Source organism: Sinocyclocheilus grahami, unplaced genomic scaffold (genome assembly GCF_001515645.1).
Source record: "Sinocyclocheilus grahami isolate Dianchi unplaced genomic scaffold, SAMN03320097.WGS_v1.1 scaffold134.1, whole genome shotgun sequence".
Classification (NCBI taxonomy): domain Eukaryota; kingdom Metazoa; phylum Chordata; class Actinopteri; order Cypriniformes; family Cyprinidae; genus Sinocyclocheilus; species Sinocyclocheilus grahami.
Genome location: NW_015505313.1, coordinates 1418879 through 1436406, shown reverse-complemented (window position 1 = coordinate 1436406; position 17528 = coordinate 1418879). Strand labels below are relative to the sequence as shown.

General features: G+C 39.7%; 1 protein-coding gene across 3 annotated transcripts in view; it reads right to left on the bottom strand.

The window, feature by feature from the left end:
* Nucleotides 1-1030: 1030 nt before the first annotated feature.
* Nucleotides 1031-17528, bottom strand: part of LOC107590898 (protein quaking-A) — an 86551-nt gene continuing 70053 nt past the window's right edge. Inside the window, exons 5-8 of one of the 3 annotated variants that reach the window (XM_016279839.1) lie at nucleotides 7052-7139; nucleotides 4962-5384; nucleotides 3499-3573; nucleotides 1031-1447 (exon numbers count right to left, since the gene is read on the bottom strand). In XM_016279839.1, the coding sequence (XP_016135325.1) occupies nucleotides 1431-1447; nucleotides 3499-3573; nucleotides 4962-5384; nucleotides 7052-7139 (603 nt within the window). In that variant the 3' untranslated portion in view covers nucleotides 1031-1430. The remainder of the gene's footprint in view (nucleotides 1448-3498; nucleotides 3574-4961; nucleotides 5385-7051; nucleotides 7140-17528) is intronic. The other 2 variants (XM_016279841.1, XM_016279840.1) reach the window with 2 other exon arrangements.

Below are 17528 nucleotides of genomic sequence, written 5' to 3'. Positions count from 1 at the left end.
TGGAAGGTGGGACGGGGGAGAGAAATTCAAACAGAATAAAATGTGATTTTTTTTTTTGATAAATCAACGGAAACCAAAAGAAAACGTGTACATACAGCAGTGAAGTTAAACCCTCCCCGTTCGGTCTACCTCATTCACCTTCCTTAGTGTTCATTGCTTTTGTACATCCTCAAGGAAATTAGCGTCTTGTGGGACAATTCATCACCATTTCATCCATCTTTTGATTTGCTATTATAACAAACAGATACAGGCATGACATCAAACCTTTTCAAACTCTAGACTAAAATGGCAACCCTTGGCGGTTAGATACATAGTTATATTTTATATATATATATATATATATATATATATGAAATTCATTAAATGGAAACCCTTTGGCTAAATGCGCACACATAATACTTTTTTTTTTTGTCTTTTATCTCATAGCTCATTCAAAGAAAGATTTTTTAGAAAGTTCAGGCACTGTATGTGGGGACGGGTTGAGAGTTTTTGGGATGGCATAGTTCAGTAAACTGATTCCGGTTCATATCCCAGCTGTCCAACCCTGAATATTCTAGATTTGAAGACTCCAAAAACACTTCACCCCAAACAACTCTTGCCCTGCCTGACTCTGCCTACTGCCCCCCCACTGAGCTGGCACATATACTGCAATGAGCAGCACGTATAAACCTGCAAGTATTGCCAAATGCTAATAAGATGCATGGAAACATAAGAAACAAAATAGGGAGAAGTAAACAGAACAAAGAAATCAAAACAAGCTTTTTGCAGTCTGTCATTGTAGCCATGCTCTAAGTCAATTGGACAGGCACACCCAGAATGTGTCAGCACAGTAAAACTCAACTGAAAAACACAGGATTACATCAGAGAAGGACAGGAAATACACAAGTTGGTGTGAGTGCAGATTTCTTTCCTTCTTTTTCTTTTGCTGATTATTCATGGTGACAGTTTAAATGGGTGGGGTAGCGTATAGAGATTATTTGGATGCCCCGTTTAGCGTTACGACTGATAAAACTAGGGTCGCCAACTAGGGTCATTTTTTTTTTTATATTGGAGCTTTGAGTATAAATTCATTTAAGGGCTGAATTAGCAGAAGATGCTTCTTTATTGCTTTTAAACTTTAGTGCAGATTTTCGGGTAACACAATATCACTGTTAACATCCACCCAGTCATTTGAGATTTTAAAAGAAAAAGAAAGAAATAATAGTAAAAACAAAAACAAAATAATAGAGTATCATCGTTGTTATCGCTACACAATGTGTGTTGGTATGGAGGGTTGTTGAGTTTTATGTTGGTTTATGTTAGGATCACTGCTTGGACAGGTGCCTCTCTCTCTGCGTCCACCAGGCTAGCAAAAGGCAATTACCAGTTAATCTGATCAGCAGGCAGGCTTGGGCGGCTCATCATTGGGTGAAGAGTTCAGAGGTCATTTGTTAGTTGCCGGTGGCGGCTAGGTGGTTAGGAACAAAAAGGAAAACAAAAAGGAAAAAAAAAAAAAGGTAGAAAAGATATTAGTTAGCAAGAAGAGACCGGAATGACATCATTTTAACAGCAAAATGAATGCAATCTTTGTTTAACCCCTTAATTCCACGGCCAAGAGACAAACACAGGCTAAACCTGGTTATGATCATGACTCTAACGTCATGATCAGTTCAATCAGAACGTTATTACATGTAATTAAAGCGCTACAATGCCCCATGTTCCCACAAACAAAAGCAGAGAGGTATCACATAGACAAACGAGACAAAACATACAAACAAAAACTAGTAACATTTTAGTGTCTCGAGTCGAAATGCGTGTTACGAACAGTGTAATTAGTTGTGAGGGGGAATCAGAGAGCTAGTGCTACGTTATGCAAATAAACAGATAAAGGTCGCGAAATATCGCTTTGGATTTTTTCGTGAGCGTATACACAGGATTCAAAAATACATCTGCTATAAAAATAGTACCTTCAGTAAAACGAAAATATAACTGGGTGTAAAGTAAATTTTTACATTTAAAGAGTTGAACAAACAAAATCCGATGTTGAGTTTTTACATTAATTTAAAAATGTACTAAACAAATATAAGCTAGAATGTTTTTTATGTAAAATAATGTAGTTTTTCATATATTATTTTCAGACATGAGCAGACCTGTACTCACGTAATTAACGTCACGCATTTAACAAACAATTACAAGCGCGCATTTTGGCAGAATTCAATTCAAATAGTCATCAGCAGCCATTAGTTCGGTAAAATTGAACATCAGAATGGACACATTTGTTATTAAGGGAGAAAAACAAAATGTAGAAAATGCCAGCGAAGGAACACAAACAAACAAGAGTAGTCGCAGCAGTGAAGGTAGGAGAGTGCTGGACTTTCGGCATCAACTTTCGGTTTGCCCCGCCACTCACGCCCTTGTCCGACAGCTTATCAGAATTACTGGCCTGAGCCCGTCTTTTTTTCCCCCTTCTCCCAAAACAGCTTATACTACGGTTTCAGCTATATTAAAATAGTTAAGTTTTGTATGTAATGGCAAAGTGATTATATTTCATAATTTAGAAAAACGTTTGGAGCATTTTTTGGTCGTTAAATATAAGTTTTAGTTTTTTTTAAGTAACGACCAAGCGTCCAGCGACAGACAGTGAGCTGATCATGCAGGGCTGAAAAGCAGGGCTCTAGTTCAGGCAAAAGGAAACACCTATACTATGCAGCAATCATCCTTAATTGCAGAAATGTGGCAAAACATCTTTGGAGAGAACCTCAGATTATTAAATTCAAAAGTGCTTTCCATATTTGGATGAACATAGGCTACATTTGTGAACGCAAATTTTCTGCAATGTCACGCGTCAAGTCACGCTTCCGTGCGCATCTTACAGACTGCAACTTACAATGGCAACTTCATTGTGCTGTTACTCCTTTCGAGCTGGATTTCACAAAATTGGTCAGCTCCCGACAGCATCAGGTGTTTTATTAATGGTGAGTATAATTATTGATTTATTTATTTCAATGAATGTAATCGATTAGATACCATACCATTTAGGCTATAATAGGCTATTATAAATCTGGTTGGTTTGTATTGGTGACATGATATGTAAATGATATGCGTGTGGCCCGTGAGACTTGCACTTGGACCATAGTGCAGCCCAGTGGGAAAAAAGGTTGAGAACCACTGGCTTAGCCAATGGCTTGCAACGCTGGCAATGGAAGCTTATTCCAGTCCCTTTGTATTTTAAAAACGATTTAAAAAAAACAAAAAAACTAAACAAAACAACAACAATACATTTTTTTTTGGATCTAGACGTAGTTAAGAAATGCACTGATATATAAAGCTATGAAACAAATGGCATTTAATTCAGTTACAGTCATAAACTTCCGCAAACCTGAGTGTTTCCAGAGGCATTTCATATGTAAACACATTTCCACAGTAAAGATACGCTGTGTATAAACATGTATGATCCCCCGTTCAGAGATAAAGAAAAAAAGAATTTCAAAAAAGGTAGAAGTATCTCATCTAACTAACCTCTGTCTGTGGTCACTATCCTTTGGTAAGGATGGACCCGTGAATCATGTCTCCGCACTTTAGTAGCCATTGCACCTAGATTACAACAGGTCCATAAGGTTAGACATGGTTCAGCCCAGGAAACAAAACATACATGTAAAGCCTGTGGGCCACAGCTAGACCACAGAATGCTGCAGCAGAACTCTAGAAACCAGAGAAATACAGAACACATCTGATTTTGACCTTTTATTTAAAAGATCCGTTCAATATGAATCTCAATTTGAACTGGATAGCTGTGAAACAGGCTTTACATGAAATCTCATCTATATTCAAATTTATGCATGTTTCTACATGTAATACATATTCACAATATCAACACATTGGGTAGAAATTCATAAAAACAAGAGTAATAAATGCATAAAAAAACTGAATATTATAAATGTATAACTTACAACTTAAAATAACATAGTAATTGCTCTGACTTACAAGATTCTAAGACTATTTGAGACGGGCTGGCAAGGAATCATGTTTGAAAAAACAAAAAACACATACATACACAAAACAAAGGTGTGTTTTAGGAAAAAAAATTACTCGTGAAAGCAGCATAATTTGATAGCAAATGGTAATCAAGTTTCGACACCCTGTGATCGCTGTATGACAGCACCTGGCTCGTGCTAGCTACATTTCAGCAAATCGGCGAAATTACAAATGTTCTCTGCTCTGCTCACAAGAATTCATAAGTGAAATAAGAAAAAAAAAAAAACTAGAATAGACTGCAAATTCTAAGCACATTGATGATAAAATTAATTTACATCATCTCCTTCAAAGGTCAAAGATAACGCACAGAACAAATTGATTTGAAATAACTCTTGATAGCGGACTAGTAATTGGTTCAATAGCGAAGGCCCATTCAACACCAAGAGCGAAAATGTAAGTTAAAACACATGAATGAATCGTTTTTCTTTCTTTCTTTTGCGCCATATGTTGATTGCTAATTTAAAAAAAAAAAAAAAAAAAAAAAAAAAAAGTGATTTTAAATATTGAAAATTTTTATGAGCAAGTCCAGATAACATGTAGATGCAGCAAATTTTTTGGGAAGGGGAATATCGGTGTAATTGATTTAAGCACAAATGTGCAATATCAGATAAACACAACAGAAATTTGTTTCTGGTAGTGGAACCAAATTATTTAACACCTGAGAAGTTGGGGCTGTTTTACACCTTGAGAATGATAGGCATTCCAATTCTGCATGACTCTGCAGAGCTCCATGTGGGCCTACCAAGGTGTGACAGACTTCTTACGAAGCAGACAAAAAAAAAACATTTTAGAAAGATGAATATACCTCGTTTAAGACACAGATAAGTGGTCCCTTTCCCAGCCCGTCTCAGTAGCAAATGTTTTTTTTTTTGTGTGTCTATGTAGCTAAGTCTTTAATCACCTGGGTTACCCAGCATGCTAGCACGAGCTAGTCATTACATATTTACCTTTCAGTGAGTCCTGAACTGGGCCGGGTGACGACCCATCCAACATGCCCCCGTAAAACAACCCGGCAATACCCTCTTGCGGGGCACCGAAGGGTGAAGTGCCAAGCCCCCACGCCCGCTTACCTAGGACTCCGCTGTGCTCGATAGGATATTCCAGCAGAGACGTGGGTGCCAAGGCATAAGGGTAGTCATAGGGCGTGGTGTAGATAATGCCCGCGTCGGGCGTCGGGGGCACCAGGGTAGGGGTGCCATTGGGTAACACAGTGGCCATCTGAGTGGGCCGAATGATGTTCATGATGGGGGTCCCTGCCGGAGTGGGGGGCCTGAGGGCAGACGGGGGGAGGACCTGACCTGCAGGGGCCGCGATCAGACGCGGGCCTTGAGCAGCTGCTGCCGCTGCTGCAAGAGAGAACGCAAGGGTGTCTGCCATAAACAGAAGAGTGAAAGACAGAAAGAGCAAAAGGGAGAGAGCAAGAGACACCAAGAGAGAAGTAATGGGAGAGATAGAGCGATAGGGGAGGTTGGGTGTGTGAATGTGTATAAAGTTTTCAGAGCAGAAGGGGGAAAAACAGAAATGGACAGAAGGCACAAAAACAGATGTGTGAAAAGCACAGGCAGGGAAAGGAAAACAGAAGTACACAAAAAGAGAGAAAAAGGGGGTGGGTGAAAAAATAAAGGAAAATTAGTCCATGCAATGGTCAATGAACCACAAAAAAATTACACTCTAAAGCAAACTAAAACCCCACAACCAAAATCATTACAAAAATTAATCAAAACTAAAACACAAGGAGGAACTGATGATTGATCATACTGGGGGGCAAACCGATCATCAAAACAGAGGCACTAATACACAACACAGAGTCACTGATTTAAAGCAGCACATCTAAACCCAATGTCCTGCGGCATGTAGAGGAAAGAGCACTTCAGTTTGTGTGCTAAAAAATGCTGATGTAATTTCTTATAGTTGTAACTCTGAAGTGCACTTTCTAGAATTGATTCCACAAACTTGCCATAAGCTTTCCCACATGAATCAAAACCTCTACATGCCATTGGGACATTTAGTGCAGATGTGGAGAGGAAATAACCACAACAATGCTGAAAATTAAAACGCTTATAAACATTCTGCACTGAAGGCAAACAGATGTGTTTCTGTCTCCGTCATATATACCCAAATATGCATGCTCACATTCATAAATCCATACAATCATATATACAGTCATGCAAATATTACTTTACAGAGCAGTAAAAGCCCCAAACCCTTTGTCAATGTGGAAATGCATTGCGGTAATGAATATGTATAACATGGGTGGAATCGTATGCAAATATCTTTGAGCAATAATACAAGTTTATGACCTAAAGACAACTTAAAACACACAATCATGCAGCAAAATTATTCTGTATGCCACACCATGATTACGCAAGCTGTGATTGCAATTGGAACAGCTTTGAAAGGAGGTGGGAGAGAGAAAGAGGGAGACAGAGAAAAAGAGAGCGCGAGAGACAGGGAGGGATAAAGAGAGACAGAAATACTAGACTGTGGGCAGATGATTAGATGTTTTCATGAGGAGTGTGCAGCAAACAGGATTCTTTCTTGAATTAAAATGAGAATCTTATGTCTGATGAACTCTCATGTGCGCAGTGTTTTTTATTTAATTGCTCATTTATGGTCAGCACAGAAAATAACACACACACACACACACACACACACACACACACACACACACACACACACACACACACACATATATATATATATATATATATATATATGTATGTATGTTGCACGTGTGTGCATTTACATGTGGATTAGGGATGGATACAAGAGATGGATTATGGCTGGTTGTGATTTGATATTGTGTGTGTAAGCCCTATGCCCTAACAAATACGGGTGTGATTTTGTGTGTGTAAGCATTTAAACAAATCTCTTTAGTCACTGTGCAACACAATCACAGTTCTCACGTTATTCCCTAATAGTTAGCTTTATGACTGTCTTGTGGGTGTGCTGATGTTCAAGTCTATTTATTCTGGAGTGTGTGTCTATATAAAGTTCCTCCGCGTCTAGCTGTCGATGTGTGAATGTGTCTCCTTACGTGTTTTGATGTTGGTGTCTCTGTATGTTCCATTTAGAATGGCCAGCTCCATAAGCTGCATCTTCTTTAGATTATCTTCTCCTTCCGCCTACAGAAAGAAAAAGACCAATCAAAGGGGAACCCCATTAATCACACAACCAATCACCAATCAGTATTCATGCATGTTATATACACAACATTCCCAATCATAGTTATTAATGTTGTGCACTGCTGTTTGAGTGCGCTGAGCTAAAGACGATCACCGGTAAACTGAAGCGCTCTTTTAACTTAACCAAATGCATTCTATATGAGATAAATCAGATATACATCAATAAACACAATATTACAACGTACAATTGCACAAAAGGCTGCAAACGAACAGCGCGCATCTGAAGTGTCTCTGAAGGAATTAATGCATTATTTATCGGCTTTAAGATATCGGCCAAATTTTCTTATCAGGCCGATACCGATAACAGAAAAAATGAGCATTTATCGGCCGATACCGATATGGTGGCCGATATATCGTGCATCCCTATAAAATATATCTTATTTTAAATTAATAAATACACACAAAGTGCTGGAGTAGAACATATGAATAAATATTTACTCTTAGCAGGAACTAGAAGTCAAGTGCTTCTAGATCCAGAGAGAGACACAGAGAAAGATGCACACTTTCAATTACTAAGAAAGAGTAAACCAAACATGAGATCTCTTAACGCAGAGCAACTAAAATGCAAAAAAAAAAAAAAAGCGCAAAGAGACTTGTATTTCCAACTTCAGAGGGGGGGAGGAGAGGGGAGAAAGATAGAGGGAGTAGAAACCAGCTCAATTCAGATTTACACATCAAGCAACAGACACACTGGAGGGCTGGGACACCTTTAACTTTTCATGGTGTTTCAGAGTTTTCTTAGGAGAGCACACATCAAAGGACAAACTACTTTGACAGACACCATATTTGAGTGGTATTGTGAGAGTTTGCCCTTAAGGGACTTTGACTGCAGAAATAACACGGTTCTAGATTAGTACAACTCTACACATCCACATGTGTCAAAGCTGAGAGAAACCTTGAGTGATTTCCTCAATCAGAAAAAATAAAAAAAATAAAAACTGCACTGAAGCTACGGATGCCTCCGCATGAATGACTCACCCATTCCTGAGCACTTTAGTAATTCAATACAGACACAAAAACATTATTTTCTAGAAAGTTAAGCTTTTGTTTGAACCCTTCACATCCGAGGAGCTTGTGGAGAACCAATGAAGATTCATCTATGAGCTTGTTACAATAACACCACTCATTTGAAGACAGAACAAAAGAAAACGGGCTCAGGCTAATCGAATGCAGTGTGGAGAGACGAAAACACTCTTCATTTGTCCACTTAACTTCCAAGCCCGACAGGTGAAAAACAGTTTTCAGTGGTGTCCTTCACAGGTTTCATCCGGAATAAGTCTTGCAAATTTTCTGAGACCAACTCGCCAGCCCCCCCTTACACAGTGAAACTGAACCAAATTTCCGATGACCGAGCAGAACATCCTTCCTCTGCCTTTCAAATTATGTCTATTCGCTCTTATTCTGGCCAGCCGATCTCAGTTTTGGCATAGCTCTAATACTGTCTGAAGTGACAAGGAGTTGACCACTTGACAAGGGCAAAGATCTGCTCAAGGGTTTCTTGCTCAAGCATTTCACTGGCCACTTCGATATGTTAAGCTCCAAAAAAGAAAAAGGTGAGTGATTCACAAAATAGTCTGTGAAGGTGGAAATGTGTCATTCACTTACCCTCGTCACTTTAGAATCGTATGACTGACTTGACACACAAAACGTAAGATCATAGGAGATATCTTTCCCATTTCTACTCTTTTCCATTTAATGTAAACAGGAGCTGTCAAGCCTCAAAAAGCACAAAAAACATCTAGAGGTCACCATGAAATCAAAACTAATATTTCATGTACATAAAAACACACACACACACACACACACACACACACACACACACACATACATATACATATATATATATATATATACACAGAAAAGAAAAGAGATTAAAAGAAAGTCATATGCACCAAGTACAACGTGACAGTGAACGGATTCATATCTGAGAGCTTTAGAAAAGTTACTTTTTAGATGGAGTTAAGCTTTATTTTTAGTTACTACATTTGATTAGAAACAGAAAAAGTAAGGAAAGGAAATGCCAAAGAGAACATAAATCACCACATCCATCGTTATATAAACCATTATAATGGAAAAAACAAAACCATTATCCATAATAACTCCTAGCAAAAACAAAAGCATCAACTCCTTGTATTAGAGCAGATTCAAACAGAGGGTCAGTGCAAGGAAGGAAATCCAGGTCTGAGGCAGTCGGGCCTATTGATTCCCGTAAGAGGGGTGAGGCAGAGGATAAACGACTCTAAAAATCCCCAAAATACCATAAACTATCACACTCATTTCTGCTGAGCAGGACTTTGTGTGGTTGGCACAGCTCTAAATCCAAATAACAACATCTCAGTGCTGGCCATGAAAGCAGATGGAGTCGATTTTCTCTCGCCCCACAAACGAAGACTTTGTTTCTGGCTTATTCTGCAGGGTATTTAATGAGGACAGACTTCCTTTGAGGGCCGACGACGCTGCTCCTCAGAGTCACCGTATAGACTGGACATTTCTGTTTGAGGTCAGGCCAATTTTTTTTTCTTCTTTCATTTTTATAACACCCTCTTTCTTTGCTTCTTCCTCCTGAACTACAGGCATTCTCAGGATGTTTGTAAAAAATGTAGAGATTATTCCTAGGCGAGAGAGGGAGGAAGGAAATAAAGGAAGTGCAGCTTTTCCAGAGAGCTGTGTGTCATCAGACGGGACAAAACCATTATCCATAATAACTCCTAGCAAAAACAAAAGCATCAACTCCTTGTATTAGAGCAGATTCAAACAGAGGGTCAGTGCAAGGAAGGAAATCCAGGTCTGAGGCAGTCGGGCCTATTGATTCCCGTAAGAGGGGTGAGGCAGAGGATAAACGACTCTAAAAATCCCCAAAATACCATAAACTATCACACTCATTTCTGCTGAGCAGGACTTTGTGTGGTTGGCACAGCTCTAAATCCAAATAACAACATCTCAGTGCTGGCCATGAAAGCAGATGGAGTCGATTTTCTCTCGCCCCACAAACGAAGACTTTGTTTCTGGCTTATTCTGCAGGGTATTTAATGAGGACAGACTTCCTTTGAGGGCCGACGACGCTGCTCCTCAGAGTCACCGTATAGACTGGACATTTCTGTTTGAGGTCAGGCCAATTTTTTTAACACCCTCTTTCTTTGCTTCTTCCTCCTGAACTACAGGCATTCTCAGGATGTTTGTAAAAAATGTACAGATTATTCCTAGGCGAGAGAGGGAGGAAGGAAATAAAGGAAGTGCAGCTTTTCCAGAGAGCTGTGTGTCATCAGACGGAGGGAGGCTCAGGGGAGCCGTCCCTCTGATTTAAGCAACAAAAGCTGACACAGAGAGAACGTTTCCACACACATTCTGGGTGTGAGACATCAGGGAAGGCTGCTCAATAATCCTGCTCTATCCGCAGGAATCAGATTCAATCAATGGGGTCTATTTGTAAGGGCAGCGGAGTGAAGCAGCTCTCATTGGCCGTGGGGGAGGACAGGGGACGCTAGACTGTGACAGCAGCGCTTGTGAGCACATCAATTTTGTTACACGCACAGAAGCAAGCATTTCCTCTCCATAATAAAACGTTTACAGCCATTTCCAAATCCAATTCCTTTTCAGTGCAGATCTGTGGGATGGCTGGTGTCCACCAGCACGTGCTTATTTCCAGCAGAGAAACTTGCATGCTTCAGACGGGGGGAGGCTCAGGGGAGCCGTCCCTCTGATTTAAGCAACAAAAGCTGACACAGAGAGAACGTTTCCACACACATTCTGGGTGTGAGACATCAGGGAAGGCTGCTCAATAATCCTGCTCTATCCGCAGGAATCAGATTCAATCAATGGGGTCTATTTGTAAGGGCAGCGGAGTGAAGCAGCTCTCATTGGCCGTGGGGGAGGACAGGGGACGCTAGACTGTGACAGCAGCGCTTGTGAGCACATCAATTTTGTTACACGCACAGAAGTAAGCATTTCCTCTCCATAATAAAACGTTTACAGCCATTTCCAAATCCAATTCCTTTTCAGTGCAGATCTGTGGGATGGCTGGTGTCCACCAGCACGTGCTTATTTCCAGCAGAGAAACTTGCATGCTTTTAACTCATTGGACATTGGAGAGATATATTACACACACAGAGCCAGGTAAGGTATTTTTATTTTTATTTTTTTTTTTTACAAGATTTTATATCCAAGTTCAAATTTTAAGAATGTTGAGACAGGAAAAGAAAAGAGAAAGTTCTATTTGACATTATACATTTTCAAGACTTAATACGGTTAACTTAGTCACTTCCTGCTCTTCCCAAGTTCCCTTAACCACATAAACATCCTTCAACTCCACCCTCGCTACCAAACCACCCACAATCTACATGATTCAGAACTCTGACGGCATTGTTACAGCTTTAGCATGAACTTCAGCACTCACCCAGCCAACGAAGAGCGATTACAGCACATGACAAGCAGTTACACCACCCTTCTCCTGTCAGCTGCGTAGAGGTAAAGCCCTGTAAACGCTCCGACAGCTGGCTTGAGTAGAACTAAACCTAAGCTTGAGAAATTTTCAGAGTAAAATTCCCTATCATTTCTTTCATTCAGGTAGTTGATGGAACAGAGGGTTTATTTTTAGGTGTGAAGCACATATATGTCTCTGGTTTGTGATAGTAATTCAATGGACTTCAGTGGGAACTAGGGCTGTGCAATATATAGAAATTATCGAAATATCGCAATATACATATCGCTACAGCTTGCAATTTTTGGGGCCATGAACAAAAGACAGAAAATGACTCGCTGTTCTTACCTAAATAACTTTTGTAGCTTAAATAAGAATCAGTGCATATTGAATCCAACGAGTAAATACTAAGCAGTGTTTTATTTTTCCTTTTTATTATTCAGTACCTAAACTCAAAATGAAAATTTTCCTAAAATGAAATTTTTATGTAATGCTTGAGTAAAACACATACAGTTCACTTTCAGAAGTTGTTGTAGGGGTGCTTTCTTATTAGAATCAGAATTAGCTTTATTCACCACTTAAGTGTGTGCAAACAAGGAATTTGTTGTGGTTTTACAGGAACTCTTGGTACATACATACAAATAAACATCTATATATGACACAAGATAGTTATAGAAGTTCACAGAACAGACGCAGAGTAAAACGGTTTCATCTGAGCATGTGGCACTTTAAGCATTATCATATCGCATTATTTAATGAGTTATCGCATTTTTCTTCAATATCGCACAGCCCTAGTGGGAACCTTCACTGAAAAGTAGCCTGCAAGTAGAGCCATCAACATCCTCAATGTATCATCAGCGACGATGCAACAATACCATTTTTTCTGAAATGATCCGATCCCAAAAGTATCGGCCAATTCCGATCAGAGCATTTAAAAAAAAAAAATCATGTAGAATTTATATACTTGTGTGTTGATGTGATCATCACTCTTGTGTGTGTTAAACACAATCTGCTAAATATAGACAACTTTATTTTACTGAAAAATAACAAATGAAAAATATAATTATATTCGATAAGAAAAAAAATAAGATTATAAACTAGGTTAGTGGATAAATCATCAGCAAAAGTTATTCAAGAAAATTCATGGGTGCACAATAATTTTATAAAATCAATAAACTAAACATTTAGTGAAACAACATTATTTAGTGGGAAACAAATAAAAGTTAATAAGTGTAGGACTGACGCGCTTGAAGCAACACGGAGTCACAGCGCTCCGCATAAAAAAGCGAGAGATATCGATGCGTAGTGTATTATATCTGTGCAATATATTATTGAGCCTTTTCTTTTAACAGTTTTAAATCTTACAAAGTTTGACAGTTTGAATGCTGAATGATGACAGACAGACGCAGCGGAGAGAAGAGTTTACGTGAACTTGACTTAAAAATTCATCTGTACTTCACATTAATCTATGGAACGGCTTCAGAACACTTAAAATATAGTGCACGAAAACTTTATGGTGCTTTATGATGTTTTTGTGGCTTTCGTGGGGCTTAACAATAACACAATAGTATACGCACAATATAGGATTTGGATCGGTCTCGTCTGACTGATACCAGATCCGGCAGAAAATCCCAGCATCGGAGCAGATACCGATATGGAGTATCGGATCGATGCATTCCTATCAGCGACATGAAATAAAATTTAAATACTGCAATGCATCTGTTATTCAGTAATCAATAATACCTTATTTGAAAAAATTATCACACCTCAAAAAGGTCATGAACATTGATTCACATATAGTAATGGATGGTGTTTAAAATGAGGGGATGAAATACATCTATAGCAAGTATTCTCACAGTATTCCTAATTTCAATACATCCAGCAGTTATGTGCCTGGGCTGAAAATGCAAAAGGTAGCAGGTTTGATCTCGGAGCAGTTTTCACCTAGGGTAAGACGCACAACATGTCATGTACATTGCTCCGGATAAAAGGGTCTGCAAAATGACAACCATATAATATGTAGGCCAGATCTGAGCCTGATAGCTGTATTTAAAATGTTGCACAGATGCTTACATGCACTGGACAAAGGCATCCATACGGGATTACGCTGGATTTCGGCAGAGCAGGATGTGAGGACAGAGATCAGCGTGAGCAAACAAATAAAATAAAGCACAACAGAAGATGAGGAGGGAGGGGTGCAAAAAAACAGAGGGAACATTAATGTGATCCATGATTTCCACTGGTGCAACACATTGTAAAACCTTCAGTTGACTTGCACTCCTCTCTCTCGCTTTCTAATTTCCCCTCCCCTCTTCCTCTTTTGCTGCCAGACGATGTTTTGTTCTGCTCCTATGATCCTTTAATGCCACCCAATCGAGCCGAGAATATCTTGAAAGGATTTGGGAAGGCTGATCTGGAGGTTTAAATACTGCCGGATTTGCATCAGATTCCGAGATTTGAGAGTCAAAGCTGATCCGCGTGCTCCCTGTGCCGCCTGGGCTGTCAGATCTCGACTGTGACCCAACCTCGCCCGCTTTACAACCCCCTTAACCTTGTGTTCAGTGTCAGGAGGAATGAATCAGCAGAGGAAAAAAGGCCTGAATAAATAAATCTGCAAATCCCAATAAAAGCAGCACTCTTATGACTGGCCCTTGAACATGCAGTGGGGATTGATGGACCATATTGAGGCTAATTTGAAAACAGAGCTTCCCCAATGGCCTAGCAGAGGTTACTTCACAGTCAAGGTTAGCAGCTGCAAAGCAGATGCATGAAATGAAAAGTGTTGGCCAGCGCAGTCAAAGTCTCTACTACGATAGCCAAACTGCTCTGTGGGTCAGGGCCAATATATTAGCAAGCAGAAGGCACAGAGCCTGATATACTAATGCATGCTGCGTGAAAAGATGTTTTGCTTGAACAAAATTGGAAAACATATTGCATTTGAAAGAGTCCACACACAAACTTGATGACATGTTCAGTTTTGCTGACTTCAGGACACACTGTGTACTGCCAATGGGAGATTACAAATTAAGAGTAATGGAGATGTATTGGGCCAGATTGCAACTAAAAAAAAGCTCCTAGAGAAGGTCAGAATAAACTAATCTAAATTAAATGGGGGAAAAAAATGCTCAAACCGGACCGCCTACTTGCACATTTCTTGCCTATGGACTCAGCTAACTGTGGCCTAAGATAGAAGTTATAAAATGCTCGAAATGCAAACAAATTTAGGTAGCGCCTACAACCGCAAACGTACGTCCTAACACAATCCTGTTCCGCCCTCGAAAACAGTGCGAGAAGATGAAAGGAATCCATTCTTTGCTCTCTCCGCGAGATTGGTTTCGAGAGCATTCTCTAGATGCCATGGCTGATCCTAGTGGTCCCTGTCCCCATCTGACTCTGAATGAGCGGATAATTAGCCCATACACCGTGTAACAGGGGTGGGAGTGCAGAGAGCCAAAGGGGGGCACAAAAACATCCCCGTAACTAGGCTAGTGCACAAACACTGGCGTTTCAGTCTGCAGCTATTCTCCCCAAAGTAAAAGGATTAGTGGCCTGTTCAAAGGAAATGCAGTTGGACTGATGTCCGCAGGGGGTCTTTTATGGGAACCAGAAGAGATTACAGCCAACTGTTTTCAGAAGAGTCAGGGGCTGGACTAACCTCTAGAGGTGGGCTGCAAACTAAGAGGTTTATGTTATTTATCCTGATAGCTTGTAACAGGAAGGAGAGCTTGGGGATGGACTCTTTAACTTTTCAAAGACGCTAGTTGACTTTGTGCCTCTTTCCAGAACAAGTTATGATTATATCCATCACCCATTCAGAGTCTTTATTCGGGCCGTCTTGAGCTATCATTTCAGCATCCAACTCTATAAGAGTAAAAAATGTCACACAGAGATTTGTTTTGAGTTGTTTCTGAAATCTCATCCTTCACTCTATGTGACTGAAAGAAGGTGAAGTAAAAAGGTTTAGGTTGATTAGGGATGCATTAATATTAAAATAAAATTTTAATTCTGACACGAGCTGATAATTATTTTCACATTATTGCTATTAACCGATAAATTATAATACAATTCTATATTCTTTCTCTTTCCTTCGGCTGCTCCCATTAGGGGTCCCCACAGTGGAATTATCCACACTGCCATTTGGCACAGGTCTTATGTCGGAAACCCTTCCTGATGCAACCTAGCACTAAGAGTAATACAATTCTAAAAAATATCAAATAATTTGCCTAAATAAAATAAAGAGACACACAAAAAAGAAATCATTAGTGAATTTAGGCATCAAAACATTATAGTGTACAGTATGCAAAAATTTATATTCACTTAGAGATTTGCTAAAAATTACACTTTGAATTTGAATTCTTTGAAAAACATTACAAATTTACTTTCCACTGTTTTATCTAGCAGAAGCATTCCCAGATTTCCAATAAGGGGTGTAGGATTGGAAGGGAGTGGAAATTAAAGCAGCTCCATCTCTTCTTATAAAGAATAATTAGTTAGTTTCTGCACAGTTGAGTAAATATAATTTTTCCAAAAGCTTTCTGTTGGCAGTAGGGCACAGCTACAGTCAGAAAAGGAAATTGCTGTAGAAAAATTTGTGCATTACCACTCACAAAGGGTTGTACAAAAAAATTCCTTAAATTATCAGTATATCTGCCTTCACACTGTAAGTATTCTCTTGGGCCTAATGTTGATATTCTGAGGGGAGGAGGCATAAAGCAAACTGCTCGACAAAATCCTTGTCACACTTTCAAAGACAATCATTTGACTGAACTTCAGGCTCTTGTGCCTCATCTGAATTGAGCAGATTAAACAGAAACCTGCAGAGAGAGTGAGAGCGAGCAGGTCTGAAGGGAGGTGGCATGCCTGAACTGAGCTCTACACAACAGGAGGGCACCTACCCTGGGTCAAGGCCACCTGTTCTTCCCCTACAGTAGCGCTGCTAGAGTACAGCTAATTTGGGCTAGCGAAAAGTGCCGGCTAAAAGATGAGGTCACGCTAGCTTAAAAAATTGTGAGTTGTTTGGTTCAGCTTGTTTGGTTTGATGCAAATAGACTAATCATTTCTTTTGAAAATTACTACCCGCTTAACAAGACCTGGGAGAACGCTGAAAACCGTAGCACCACTTCTACTCCAGCTAAATGCTGCAGTTGCACACTGCTATGCAGCTCAGCGTACTCTGAAATGTGTAGTTAGCGATAACTGGGAGGCCCTCAGGGTCACTGTTGGAACACTTGACAGGGCCATAGCAGTCTGAGAAGAGTGGGCAATTGAAATCCCAGAGAGAACAACAACTTAACGAGACCGCATGTTCGCTAGCAGAGATAAGTGGCATTAACCCAAAAGCACAAAATGATGCATGTCTTTGTAAATTATGCATCAGTATCATAAAAAGACATTCTAATAGAACAGTCAAAAAACAGAGCAGTTAAATAAAACACTCCCTACAGCTTCAGTTTATCATTTCCACTTCAGAAAGGCGATTAACATTAGCGGGCCTATTTTTCAACCACAAAACAGCTTAACAGCAGACGAGAGCATCTAAAATAATTTGATGTGAAATGTGATTTTTAGACAGTAAATAAATGCCGGTCTCATTTTACTATGAAACTACTGTCTCATTTGTAGTGACACTTGTTATGCCAGGAAAATCACTTTAAAGCTGAAAATGAAAAGACAAATCCCATTGCACTGTGTGAAGTGGTTCACTTCGCACATCGCCGCTTGAATTTGTGCCTTTAAAATGGCAGGTGCTCAGGTGAAAATAGGCACAAAGTAAATCCCAGTCTATTCTGGGTCTGCTCTTTCCATTCTGTTCAGTGAGTCTGACGAACTGCCAGTCCAACGGAGCGTTTGAAGCTGCTGCCAGCAAAGGCCGGATTAGCATACAGACCCCAAGAGAAGCCTTTTCCTGTCGC